At 38.6% G+C, this 14,091-nt stretch overlaps 1 protein-coding gene across 1 annotated transcript in view; it reads left to right on the forward strand.

Annotated features, from left to right (window-relative positions):
* The window catches only part of VPS13B (vacuolar protein sorting 13 homolog B), a 634,327-nt gene that overhangs the window by 8,521 nt on the left and 611,715 nt on the right, over positions 1 to 14,091 (forward strand). Inside the window, exon 2 of the mRNA XM_060195774.1 lies at positions 75 to 218. Coding sequence (XP_060051757.1) covers positions 75 to 218 — 144 coding nt within the window. The remainder of the gene's footprint in view (positions 1 to 74; positions 219 to 14,091) is intronic.

A 14,091-nucleotide genomic window follows, 5' to 3' on the forward strand; every position in this document is an offset into this window, starting at 1 on the left:
GTTTTTTAGAAAGTAATTGAAATATTAGGATAAAGATGTTAAGTACTAACTTTTAACCCTTTTTTTGATTTAAGGAATTGAAATTGCCATTCACTTTTTTAAGTGGACATATTCATGAGTTGAGGATCCATGTACCATGGACAAAACTGGGTTCAGAACCAGTAGTAATTACCATCAATACAATGGAGTGCATCTTGAAACTTAAAGATGGAATACAGGTAAGTATTGTACCTAGTTTTTTTTTTAATGTTAATCAATTTTAATTAACATTTGATATTTGTGTAATTTTTGGCACATGTCAACTTTCACATAAGCAAATCTTAGTTTGCATACTTATTATTTTCTTATATGCCTTGTAAAGTAATGTAACAAATTGCAAAAGGCTGTTTAAATTTCAAAGATTAACACCCAAAAAGTTTTTAGCAGCCTGAGAGATAGTTCAGGGAATAGAGTATTTTACTTAAATGCTTATTACTGGGTATAATTCCACGTTGCTTCACTACCAAAGTTTTGTGAACCCACCCTCCCAGAAATAACCATCGTAGTTCTCACAAAGTCTGTGAGACAGTTGGTTTGCTTCTGCTTTTTTTTCTTTTCTTTTCTTTTCAAATTCATGTGCTTTAGTTCTCTAGATTCCACATGAGTGAAGCCATCTGGTGGTTGTCTTTCATCTTTACTTGTTCTGCTAGGTGTAATCACCTCTGCTTCTAACATGGTGTATACACTCCATGATTTCTTTATTCAGTCATCAGTTGATGGACACTTAGGCTGCCTTCACTCTGGCTATTGTGAATAATGCAGTTATGAATATAGGGGTGCATATGTCCCTTTGAATTAGTGTTTGCATGCCCATTGGATAATTACCCGATTGGTATTACTGGGTCATAAGGTATTTCTAGTTTTACTTGTTTAAGAACTCATCATATTGCTTTCCAAAGGTGCTACACCAATAGTTAAGAGAATCTTTTTCCTCCATGTCCTTGACAACATCTGTCATTTCCTGTTTTGTTGATGTAGGCTGTTCTCACAGGAATGCCATGAAATCTTAGTTTTGCTTTAATTTGCATTTCTCCAATGATAATTGAAGTGGAACATTTTTAATATGTCTGTCAGCCATGTATATCTCTTAGAATACTGTCTAATCAGTTCTTTGGCCCACTTTTCATTTTTATTTATTTACCTTTTTAATTTGTTTTTTCCCTTTTTAAATTATTTATTATTGGATAGAGACAGAGGAATTGAGAGGGGACAGGGAGATAGAGAGACAGAGAGACACCAGCAGCCTTTCTTCACCACTTGGGAAGGTAGGGACTGATGGCTTGAATCCTGGTCCTCATGCATTGTAATGTGTGTGCTTAACCAGGTGCACCACCACCTGGCCTCCATTTTTATTTTGTAAATATTTTATTTTAATGAGAGATACAGACAGAAAGATGTGGGGAGGGGGGGGGAGGGGGGGAAGGTGGGGAGAGGAAGAGCCGCTCCAGAACACTGCTCTGGCCTATGGTAGTGCTGGGGAATCTGCGACTTCGGAGCCTCAGGCATAAAAGATTTCTTTTCTTCTTTTTTTTTTTTTTCCTCATAACCATATGGCTTTGTTTCCAGTCCTGGTCCACTTTATTATTATCATTATTGTTTTCTTTTATTGGACTGTGTGATTTCTTTATAGATGTTTGATAATTGCTTATAAGCTGTGTGGTATACAGATACTTTCTCACAATTAATAGGCTGCCTGTTTATCCTTGTGTAGTTTGTTCTTGATGTGTTAAAGGTTTTATAGTTATCACAATTTAATCTTGTTTCGGTTTCACTTGTCCATGGGGTTGCTTCTCCAAATATATCTTTGATGCTAAGGTCTTACAATGTTTCACCAATGTTTTCTATTTATTTTATAGTTTCAGGTCTTTGATCCATTTTTATCTGATTTTTGGTGCATAGTGCTAACTTGTGGTCTAGTTACTCATCTTTCTTTCTGCCAGCAGAGTTTTTTTTCTCCCTCCTTTCCTCATTCCCATCATCCCTCCCTTCTTCCCCTCCCTCCCTCATTCCTTTCCTTCCTTCCTTCCTTCCTTCCTTCCTTCCTTCCTTCCTTCCTTCCCCATCCCTTCCTTCCTTCCTTCCTTCCTTCCTTCCTTCCTTCCTTCCTTCCCTCCTTCTGTCATTCCTTTCCTCCTTCCTTCCTCCCTTCCTCCTTTCTTTCTCTCTCTTTCCTTCCTTCCTTCCTTCCTTCCTTTCTTCCCTCTCTCTCTCTCTTTCTTTCTTTCTTTCTTTTATTTCTTCCTCCCAGCAGTGTTATTGTTGGGTCTCAATGCTTGCACAATGAATCTACTTTTTTCTTTTACTTTCTTTTATTGACAGGACAAAGAGCAGTTGAGAGAAGGAAAAGGGAGAGATGGAGGGAGAAAGGCCTGCAGACCACCCGTGCCCCTCCCCCATCCATTTTTACTTAAGTTTCATGCCTTTTAAATTACTATTTTGTAATATAAACTGAAGTAGGGGAGTGTGATAGCTTTTTTCATTTCTTTCTCATAGCACTTTGGCTGTGTGTTGTGTGTTTTGTGGTTCCACACAGATTTTGGATAAGTTGTTCAGTTTCTATGAAAAATGTAAGTGCATATAATACAAATTGCAAGGACCCACTCAAGGACCTTGGTTTGAGCCCCTGTTCCCCACCTGCAGGGGGTTGCTTTGCAAACGGTGAAACAGGTCTGCAGGTATCTATCTTTCTCTTTAACCCTCTACCTTCCCCTCCTCTCTGTTTCTTTTTGATCTACTCAACAACAACAACAACAAAAAAAAAGAGGGAAAAATGGCCACCAGGAGCAGTGGATCTACAGTGCTGACACTGCGTTCCAGCGATAACCCTGGAAGCAAAAAAAAAAAGTCATCAGGATTTTGTTAGGGATTGCACAGAATACATAGGTTCCAGCCCCCATTACCTACCTGCAATGGGTCCCCTTCATGAGCGGTGAAGCAGGTCTGCAGATGTCTCTCCTTTTCTCTCCCTACTTCACCCTCCCTTCTTAACTTCTCTCAGTCCTATCAAATAAAAGAAAAAAGGGGAAAAAAAAAACAAACTTTATCTCTTTATGTCCCCCTCTTCTCTCAGTTTCTCTCTGTCCTATCCAATAAAATGGAAAAAATGGGTCTCCAGGAGTAGTGGGTTCATAGTGCTGGTACCAACGCCCAGCAATAGCCTTGGAGGCAAGAAAGAGAGACTATTTTCACAACTTTACAGAAGTTGTACTGTATTCTAAATCTGAACTCTGTCTTTGAAAGTAATTAAGAATACTTGTGAATTGTTAAAATCACTATATTGATCTACTGGACTCGGTTTTTTTCCTTTTAATGAAACCTTTGATTACAAACCTGTATTACGTCTTGTTTCTGTAGTGTTGTGGTTATCACGTTCGTCTCCCAAACCTGTATTACTCAGTTTAATTAATATAGTTCTTGAAAGTAAGTAGACTGATGGTATGGTTCCATGAAAATTTATTTTATAAACTTAGATATTTGTGAGTTTTAGATAATTGTTTAGTTATATTACAGCAAAATTTTACTACATTTATATTTGGTGTTTCTTAATCATCTGTTTTTGGAATTTTTCTTTTAAAGTCTGGTCTTGGTTATACCACCCATGTAGTGCTTCCATATTAAGAGGTAAAAAAAAAATGCAGACACTAAGTATTTTTTTCATTGCAAAGGTGGAAGTTTCAAGGCCAGATGTCCCATAAGAAACACATTTTAAAAGAGGCAAATTACAACTAATTATATAGGCGGCAGAAAAAGATTTGTAACACATGACTTAGTTCAACCTAGAACTAATATTTGATATTGAACCTTGCAGATGGCTACTGCAGGAATGATCAGATTTCCTGCTTGTTTGGCATTTGAGACTTGAATTTTGTGGTGTGTACAGCAAAAGGTCAAGTGTCGTGAATGCAAACCACTCTCAAAACAAGTAACTTTTACAGATGTTTAAATTTTTGAGGTAGAGAGGATTTTTAAAAATTGAAGTTGACATCTGAACAAATTATTCATCAGTGTATACCCCTGGAGGGTAATAGTAGGGTTTATGCTAGTGATTGGAATTAATTTTTCAATAAAAACATGATAGATGAAACACAAGCTCAAGCAGTTTATTTTCCTGTTTTAAACTTTGCTTAATAGTAGAACATTTTGTTAGAAAGTGTATGAGTAAAAGGGAATAAATGCATTTCAGTTTCTCAGCTCACTACATTGTGGAGTCATAAATACTTGTTTTCTAAATCAAACTTGTACAGCATGGTAGGGCAAGAGAAGCAGCATTTTAGAGGTATATGCATAATTCTGTTTAAAATACCAGAATGTCTGGAAAGAGAGCTCATGGGGCAGGTGCATGTATTGCTGTGTTAAGAGACCCAGGTTTAAGCCTTGACATCACATATGAGCTGCCATGACGGTGGAAGGAATTTGCATGCTATGGGAACTTCTCTCACTCTGTATCTTCACTGGTGCTCCTGTGCAGTACACCTACCCCCTCTCTCTTGCTTTATCGTATGGTTCAAAACATCCTGCTTAAAAATAATTTGTTTTAGGGAGTCTGGTGGTAGCGCAACAGGTTAAATGCATGTGGTGCAAAGCGCAAGGATCCTGGTTCGAGCCCTCGGCTCCCCATCTGTAGGGGAGTCGCTTCACAGGCAGTGAAGCAGGTCTGCAGGTGTCTCTCTTTCTCTCCTCCTGTCTTCCCCTCCTCTCTCCATTTCTCTCTGTCCTATCCAACAACGATGACATCAATAACAACAATAAAACAAGGGCAACAAAAGGGAATAAATATTTAAAAAAAAATTTGTTTTATTTAAAATTTTTCAGTACTTTTTTTTAAAGACTTTTTTTTTAAATGAGAGTGAAAGACAGAACCAGAGCATTATCCTGGTATATGAAATGCCTGAGATCAAACTTGGAACCTCGTGCTTGCATGCCACATGCTCTACCCTCAGTGCATCTTCTTTTGTGCACTGTTGTCCTTTTTTTTTTTTTTTAATTTTATAGTGACTTATTTATGTTTTATTTTAATAATAGAACACATGCACACACCCAGAACACTGCTCAGCTCTGGCTTATGGTGGTGCTGAGTACTGAACCTGGGTCCTCAGAGCCTGAGGTATGAAAGTCTTTTGTGTAACCATTTTGTTATCTTCCCAGCCCTACCATTAATCCCTTTAAAAATATATATTTTTTATGTGAGTGAGGAGAGACCAGAACTCTGATAGAAAGTGGTATGAGGCATTGAACCTGTGTTCTCTGGGGCCTCAGGCATGTTAAATCTGTTCTCTAACAAGCTCAGGTGTCTGCTGGCTTTTGTTTTTCCCCTCTCAAAAACTATTTAATGAAAAAGAACATGAGAACACCAGAGTATCACTGGGATGTTCAGCGCTGGGGATCAGACTTGGGGCCCCATTTATGCCCTGCACTCTACTGTTGAGACCCCTGTAGTCATAACATTTTTTTTCCTTAAATTCTGTTCTAACTCTCCTTTGGTGTCTAGCTAAGTTTTCTAGTGTGACACAATTATTATAAATTCACTTGTTCTGCTTTTCTGGTTCATTGCTATGACACCAGCTCCTGGGTTACATATTCTTTGTTTTGACAGTGCTTCTTAAATTCTAGTTTGTGTATTATTATTTTTGCTTCCAGGGTCACTGCTGGGGCTTGGTGTCTGCACTACAAATCAACTACTCCTGGCGGCCTTTTTTCTCTTCTCGTTGTTGTTGCATAGGAGAGAGAAATTGAGAAATGAGGGGAAGACAGGGGGACAGAAAGATAGACACCTGCAGACCTACTTAACCGCTTGTGAAGCGACCGCTCTGCAGGTAGGGTGCTGGGTGTACGGAACCAGGAGCCTTTGTGCCGCTCTTTGCGCTTCTTACTATGTGCACTTAAACCAGTGTACTACCGCCTCACCCCATAGTTTATGCATTCTATTAGTTTTTTTTTTTTTAATAAGATAGGATGGAAAGAAATTGAGAGGGCAGGGAGTAACTGAAAGGGCAAGACAGAGAGAGATAACTGCGGACCTGCTTCACAGCTCATGAAGCTCGTCTGCCGGTGGGGACTGGCGCGCTCTCATCCATGTGCCCCACCACCTGCCGGTTCCTGTTTGTTTTTAAGTTAATATACTTTGTCCTTTTTGTTCTTACTGTTAAACTTTTAGTATTTGTCATTTCATTCCTCCCCTTTAATCCTTTTTGAGACCCTTACTTAGCAGGTGTTAACTTAGATCTTCTTTCCTTGCATTCTAATAGTTACTTTCTAGCATCTTAGTTTCATTTAACTGCTATACCTCTCAAATTAATTTCTGTTACTTTTATGTAGTAAATATTTATTTAGTCTTACCTTTTAAGCAGTTTTCTTAGATTAATGTCATTTTCTTTTGCATTTTATTTTCCTCCAGGGTTATTGCTGGGGCTAGGTGCTTGAACTACGAATCCACTGCTCCTGGAGGCTGTTTTTTCCCCTTGCTACCCTTGTTGCTTTTTCTTGTGATTGTTGTTATTATTGTTGTTGTTGCTGTTGTTGTTGTTGGGTAAGCCAGAGAGAAATAGAGAGAAGAGGGGATGACAGAGGAGGAGAGAGAAAGACTCCTGCAGACCTACTTCATCTCTTGTGAAGTGACCCCCCTGCAGGTAGGGGTCCGGGGGCTTGAGCCAGGATCCCTGTGCGGGACCTTGTGCTTCACGCCATGCTCTTAACCCACTGCGCTACCATCCAAACCCCATTTTATTTCTTTTATAACATACTTGAAAAATATCTCTAGATTTTTGGGCCTCCGGGGTAATTGCTGGGGCTCAGTGCCTGCACTAGGAATCCAAATCCACTGCTTCTGGAGTATTTTTTTCTTTCTTTTTGTTGTCCCTGTTGTTTATCGTTATTATTATTGTTGTTATTGCTGTCGTTGTTGGATAGAACAGAGAGAAATCGAAAGAAGAGGAGAAGACAGAGAGAGGACGAGAGAGAGAGAGAGACACCTGTAGACCTGCTTTCATTGCCTGTGAAGTAAATCCCCTGCAGGTGGGGAGCGGGGGGTTCAAACTGGGATCCTTGGCGTGTGTCCTTGTGTTTTGCTCCTGTGCGCTTATCCCACTGTGCCACTGCCCAGCCCCCAGGTCTGCTGGTTTCTATCTTTTTCTCTTCCCTTCCTCTCTCAAACTCTCTCTGTCCTGTCCAATAAAATGGAAAAAATGGCCACCAGGGGCAGTGGATTGTAGTGTAGTGCAGAGTGGAGAGATACCACAGTACCAGAATGTTCCCTGAAACCATGATGCTCCCATGTGGTGTTGGGCTTGAAACTGGGCCATTCCCTTGTGAATGTGAGATTGTTTTCATTCTTTATTTCGGATAGATAGAGACCAACAAAGAGGGAGAGAGAAGGAAAGGAAGAGAGGCAGAGAGACATCAATACATGATTCTACCATCTGTAGATCTTCCTTTGGTACCTTGACACCATTTCTGTGCACCATATAAAAGTGAAATATGCTGTAATCTAATTTTGTATGATTTGGAATGTTCACAAATTCAGAATTATTTTAATTGTAATACTGAAAGATAACTTACTTTTCTGTTGCCATTCTCTCACGAGTAGAGTGATATTATGATGAAATTCAGCTTTCTCTCAGTTTTCTTTTTTTAATTAGTGAATTAATATTGATTTACAAAATTACAAGATATTGGGTACATCTTCACACCATTCTCACCACCAGAGCTCTGGATCCCCAATCACTCCACTGTAAACTACAGCAGTTCTCCCAAGGTTGTAGATATGGGCTGTTATTTCTACAACCATCTGTCTATATTCCCCCCTTTTTCTTTTAAGAACCCATCTTGTCTTCCTTTCCAAGTTACATATACATACCTATTACTACATCCAGATTTCCCTCCCCTTTTCCTCCTCTCTCTCTGGATCCTGATGGAGTTCCGGAGCTCAGAGCCTTCTGGTCATCTAACCCCTATCACTTCATTCCCACTGGGAGTATGGATCACAGTTATTTTTGAGGGTTCAGAAGGTAGGAGTTCTGGCTTCTGTAATTGTTTCTCTGCTGAATATGGACTTTGGCAGGATGATCTATAACCCCAGCCTGTTTCTCTCTTTCCCCAGTGGGATAGGGCTCTAGAGAGGTGAGGTTCCAGGATATATTGGTGAGGTCTTCTGTCCAGGGAAGTTAGGATGGAATTATAATAGCTCCTACAACTTAGTAGCTGAAGGGTGGTGAGATAAAAAGTGGGACAAAATGATTAATGAACAGGAACCAAATAGTAGGAACAGAACAGATGAACATAGGGACCTCAGGATGGAAAGAAGCTAGGAAGTCCATTCTAGGCATGTTCTTAGGGGCTCATGACTATTGTAGGTTTTTGTTTGAGTTTGTTAGCTAACATGGAGTTGGACAAAAGTATTGTCTGAGAAGATGGTGTCAGTAGAGCAAAGGGCTAGAAAGTTGGATTAGGGCAGAGAATATCTTCCATTCTTGGAAAAAAAAAATCTGTGAGTACAATTAACTGTTTACTTCATCCACCTGATCCAGGGCCTATGTATGCATAGAGAGCATAAGAGCCTGTGTAACCTCTAAGTCCCTATTGGTCTGAGCTTGTAGTTCATGGCTACAGCTGGGAACATTGCAGCCTGCACTCATTTCAGGGCTAGTCTACCTCCTGAGGCCTGCAGGGCAGGATGACACAACCTTCCTTTGGAGCTTGAGGCAGTTTCTACCTTTGCTGCTTTCTGGTGAGGGGAAGGTCCTGTTCTTCTTCTAGCGTTTGCCCTTCTTCCGTAGCCAGTCAACAGCGTCAGGTTGAGCCTGATGTAAAGTTTCGAGACGAGACCTCGAAGGCCTGCAATAGGGCTTATGATGACATTGCTGTTGGAAGTAACCATTGATGTTGGAGAGGGATCGATGAAAGGTTTAGGCCCATCATACTTATGTTGCCATCCAAGGATTCCCTCACTAGGGCCCCAGATGATGGGGTATTGTGATGTTGACTAAAAAGACCATTATTCCTAGACGGAAAGAGAGGATTAAATCAGAAAAAAAAGGGGCAACTATGTATAAATGTGGGCAGATAGTTGTAGAGAAGATGGTTGGCCAATGTCTAAAGCTTTAGAGGAACTGTGGTGGATTGCAGTGGGGAGAATGAAGATTCAGAACTCTGGTGGTGGGAATGGTATGGATTCAAACCCCTGTTAACATGTAATATATATGCCACTATTAAGAGAGCCAGTCTGTTGCCCTTATTCAATGTTTGTAGTCCTCTCTTTATCTGACGACCTTAGACTTCCTTCAAGTTGTTCCAAACCAGAATTGGGTTTTTGGGATCTGTCTTCTTTGGGCCTTTCTGCTAGATTGCCAAACTAATTTGGTCAAAGTTTGATCCATTAGAGTTGTCATGGCTTCTTTAGGCACTTCTATTAGGATTCCAGGCGTATTAGGTATAAGTCTTATCTCAGATGGCTATTAATCACTTTCACTTTGGTTTCTATAGTTGCCCCTTGCTCATGGATACATGTACACCTGTACCCAGTACCCTAAGCCCCATCCTATATCTAGTCTCTGTAACTTTGTTAGATGATATGCTGTCTAAAATGCCGTCTAAAATGGAACTAGGTAATTCCATGTTTTAGGAAAGATCTCACCATATTTGAGAAGTTGGTAGGTTGATTTATCACGCTCGGAATCTGGCAACAGTCTGAAAAATTCTGTAGCAGCGTAATGTGGCAGCACTAGTTGCAGTGATTTGGCTGAGGTCAACAGAGACAGTATGGTGGTAAGAAATAAGAGAGAAATACCAAGAAGTATGGGGAGAATTGAGATTGTTAAAGAGAATACAAAGGGTTTCTTGTAGCCTTAGAAATAGTTTAGCATAGCAGTAATTAATTATTATTATAGCCAGATTGACTGGGGGTTTTGTTTTCTATGAAAATCCAGTGGTTAGCATCTACAGCAATAAACTATTAAAATTTTCTATTGACAGCCTGATGTATGACATTGAAGGCAGAATTAACAGTGAGAATCTACTTATCTTCTGTTTGGCTTGTTAATCTCTTTCCAATATAACTAGCTGAAAGAGGACTCTTAGCTAGCTGTTTGGAAGATTACATGTATTTTAAAGATTTGATATTTTTTCCCCTATTTTATTTGATAGAACAGAGAGAAATTGAGAGATTGAGAGGAGGGATGAGGGAGATAGACAGGAAAAGGGAAAGAGAGACAATGTATAAGCCTGTTTAACAGCTTGTGAAGTGTCCCCCTGCAGGTGGGGAGCTGGGACTAGAATCGGCTCTTGTTCATGGTAACATATTTGCTTAACTAGGTGTACCACTGCCCAGCCTCTTAAGATTTATTTTTTCTTTAAAAAATATATTTATGGGACCTTGGAGATACCATAATGGTTATGCAAAAGACAATAATTTCTGAAGCTCTTAGGTCCCACATGCAGTCCCTAGCACTACCTTAATCGAGCTGAGCAATGCTATGGGGGAAAATGATTTTTATGGAGTTAACTCAAGATGCTTTTTTTATTTTTACCTATAAGCTTGAAATGTGTGTCATCTGAAAACCAAATTTTGTATAATGTAGGCTTTTTTGGTTTAATAACACCCCCCCTACATAACAGCAGCTATCTTGTAAATGATTATTTCCTTGATGAAACATTAAAAAAAAACAACAACATCCTTTCTCCCTCCCTCCCGCCTTCTCTTTCCTTCCTTTCTCTCTGTCTCTCTTCCTACCTTCCTTCCTTCCTTCCTTCCTTCCTTCCTTCCTTCCTTCCTTCCTTCCTTCCTCTCTCTCTCCCTTCTTCTCTCTCTCTCTCTCTCTCTCTCTCTCTTATGCTTTTGAAGAAGTTTTAGATATTTTCCCTAATGGGGGTAGGGAAGGTAGCACTTAAGGCAGCACAACAGACTTTTATGCCTGAGGCTGTGGAGGTCACAAATTTAATCCCTGGCACCATGAGCCAGAGCTGAGCAGTGCTTTGGTGGGGGAAAGAAAAAAAATCATGTTGTTCTGTATATGTCTTTTATCCCTTGTTAGAAGAAAAGTTAGTAAGGAAGGCTTTTACTTTTGTGAAGGACTTTCTAAGAATGCTATGCATGAATGAAAATACGAGGTTGTAATAAAAGTGCCAGCACAACTTTAACTATAGTGTTAATGCTGCAGACACTATAATCTATGTTTAAATGCTGCAAATAATAATAAAAAAATGCTGGCTTGAGACTGTGCATGTTGCTCTTGGTTGCAACTTCTGCTTTCTCCTTTAGCCATAAGCCATTCCAGTGCTATCTGGTATTTAAGATAATGAGGAACATACACTGCAATGTCTACTTTATTTCTGATTGCTTCACAAACTTGACAGTTTCTTTTTAGTCATAAAATATGGCAGATCTGTTTTATTTCAATGACTAGATGCTGCTAATCTTCATTTCATGATTGCTATGACTTTTCCTTTTAAAATTTGGGATATTTCTGGCATTTAGAAATGGAACTGGGGAGTCGGGCGGTAGCGCAGTGGGCTAAGCGCATGTGGCGCAAAGCGCAGGGACCACAGTTCCAGCCCCTGGCTCCCCACCTGCAGGGGAGTCGCTTCACAGGTGGTGAAGCTGGTCTGCAGGTGTCTATCTTTCTCTCTCCCTCTAGGTATTGTCTATCTTTCTCTCTCCCTCTAGGCATTGTTCCTCAAGGACCTCAGCAAAGCATCTGGATAAGCAGGCTATCAATCTGTACTATTTTTTCTCAAGAGAGCAGCTACTCCTTGAGAGACATTATGTATAAGAAAACAGAGCCCACTTTTGTTACTTTTTGGAGGGGTCCCTAATTGCATCTAATGAATTTTTGTAAAAACTCAGTAGTAGCATGTGCCATTTCTAATTTTCTCCCATTTTATTAGAAGGCTAATGGTTTATAGCACCACTATCTACACATGGGCTCCATTTCCCAGCTCCTCCTTATGGTTGTCTACAAAATATTGTGAGAAAAGTGAGGCCCCACTGTTTAGGTTTTTATAGTTAGTGCAATGATCTCTTTTATTAGTATAGTGTGATCTATTGAACATTCAGTTTTGACCTTTACTAATTGTTTTTAGAGCATTAAGTATAAGAATATAGGAAACACAACTTTTTGTACTTTCTTTTCAGCTGGTCATACCTCATATTTTCAGTCTATCATCTTTTATCCTCATCCTTGATGGAAAAATGGGAGTATTTTCTTTCGTGTAGGAAGAAATTGAAGGAGTACACGATCCTTCTTGAATGCTCTCCCCAGCCCTCAATTCTGTATTTCACTGGGAAGCTGCCTTTGCACTTCGCTGCTGGAGAGGACTCAGGTGCATGTCCCTTAGGGAGTTTGACAGCAGTTCATTTTCAGAGCTGTCACAGAACTATAGGTGAATCTTAGTCCTTTTCTGCCTTCAGAGTTGGTACTACAACTAAAAAGTGTAAAGCATATTATTTCCTTAACTCTACTTTTCAGTTTCTCATTGCATTTTAACATAACTCTGCTTATAGACAAGGTTCTAGGATGACTCATTCACCTATTTTACGTTTCACCCCTAATCTGACTTATACCGGGAGTTGAAGGTTTTCAGGTCTTAATTGACTAGTCCCATGAGAACTGAGGTGAAAAGTATGTAATGGGATTCCATCCTCTGTATGAAGGTAGTGGATCTATTTTCATACACTATTTGGCTTATTTCCTTTCTGTTAGGAACTTTAGCAAGGAAATTATATTCATGATTTTTTCAGGAGGAGAGGAGTAAAAGGGTGGTATTTTTCACAAATATCTTTGTGGTCCTCAAGAGAAAACATTCTTCTGCTGTGACGTATACTTACCAGACATTTTGGAAAAATTGCAACCTAAATATAGATATAATTCAAAGATGTGTGCTGTTGAAATTTATCTCAACATTTTAGCTAGTATTAAAAATATTTTATAGATTTTTTATTAGAAACTTTCAATGAATTGAATTAAAGTGGTCTAAATTGATACAGATTGGTTAAAAATCAAACTAGTGATGGAAGTTATTCTAGTTTCTAAACTAGTTATTATAAATTTACGATTGATTCTTGTTTTGCTTTAGTTTAGTTGAAGTAGGATTTGAATGGAAACTCACCGATACTGACACAATTAAAATGGAGTATGTTGTGTAATTGAAATAAAACCACTTTGTATTATCAGAAGGATTATTTTCTAATTATGGGAAATTATAATTAGAAGTATCTGCTCATTTGCTTTTGTTTCATAGTAAATATTCCTGAGTAAGATGATTAATGCTCATTTTTCAATTTCATTTTTATAAAGCTTGTTTAAGCAAATGAAATGATTGGGTTTGTTTTTCTTTTGAACAATAAAAATGTGTAGTTTGTAGGGAAGGTTTATTCATGTTTCTTAAGCTATTTGAAAATTTGTATTTAGTCTATATACTTTTCCCTTTTGCTAATAACTTAAAAAAGAAAATAAAAATAATTTGATCTTATTTTGCTTTCAAATGTTTGTTATCTTGTGTATGTCAGATTTATTGGAGTGTAGTAGTTTTAGTGCATTTTGGCTGGAATATTTGTTATGACATCACTGTAATCTATATACAGTATGTGATTTCAGATGGTTTTAGTGTTAAATATTTTCATAATTATGCTAGTTTTGGCAGTTCACTTGGAACTTTTTCACATCTTTAATGAACATGTTTTACTTCTGGGCTTTTGAGACAACCATATGTTTCAGAAATTAATAGCGTGCTTGTGATGTTAATGTTGTGTAGAAGTATGACTACAGACTTTTTTTTTAGGATGTAAGCTGAACTAAAAGTAATTACAGTAAGGTTTTATTCACATTAGTCTTTCAGTTTTTATGACTATAACATCCCCCAAAATAACAGAACATGTCATTATGAAGATTGAATAGTGAATTCAAGTTTTGTGGAATAAGACTTTTAAGTTTTCTTTTCATTCACCTAAGATGGACAGAAAAGCTCACGTGAAAGTTTTATTTCTATTTATTTTCACCAGGGCTATCCAGGGTTAATTTCATGCCTGTATGATAACCTCATTGATCTTGATGGCCATCATCC

This window comes from Erinaceus europaeus, chromosome 8, assembly GCF_950295315.1.
Source record: "Erinaceus europaeus chromosome 8, mEriEur2.1, whole genome shotgun sequence".
Classification (NCBI taxonomy): domain Eukaryota; kingdom Metazoa; phylum Chordata; class Mammalia; order Eulipotyphla; family Erinaceidae; genus Erinaceus; species Erinaceus europaeus.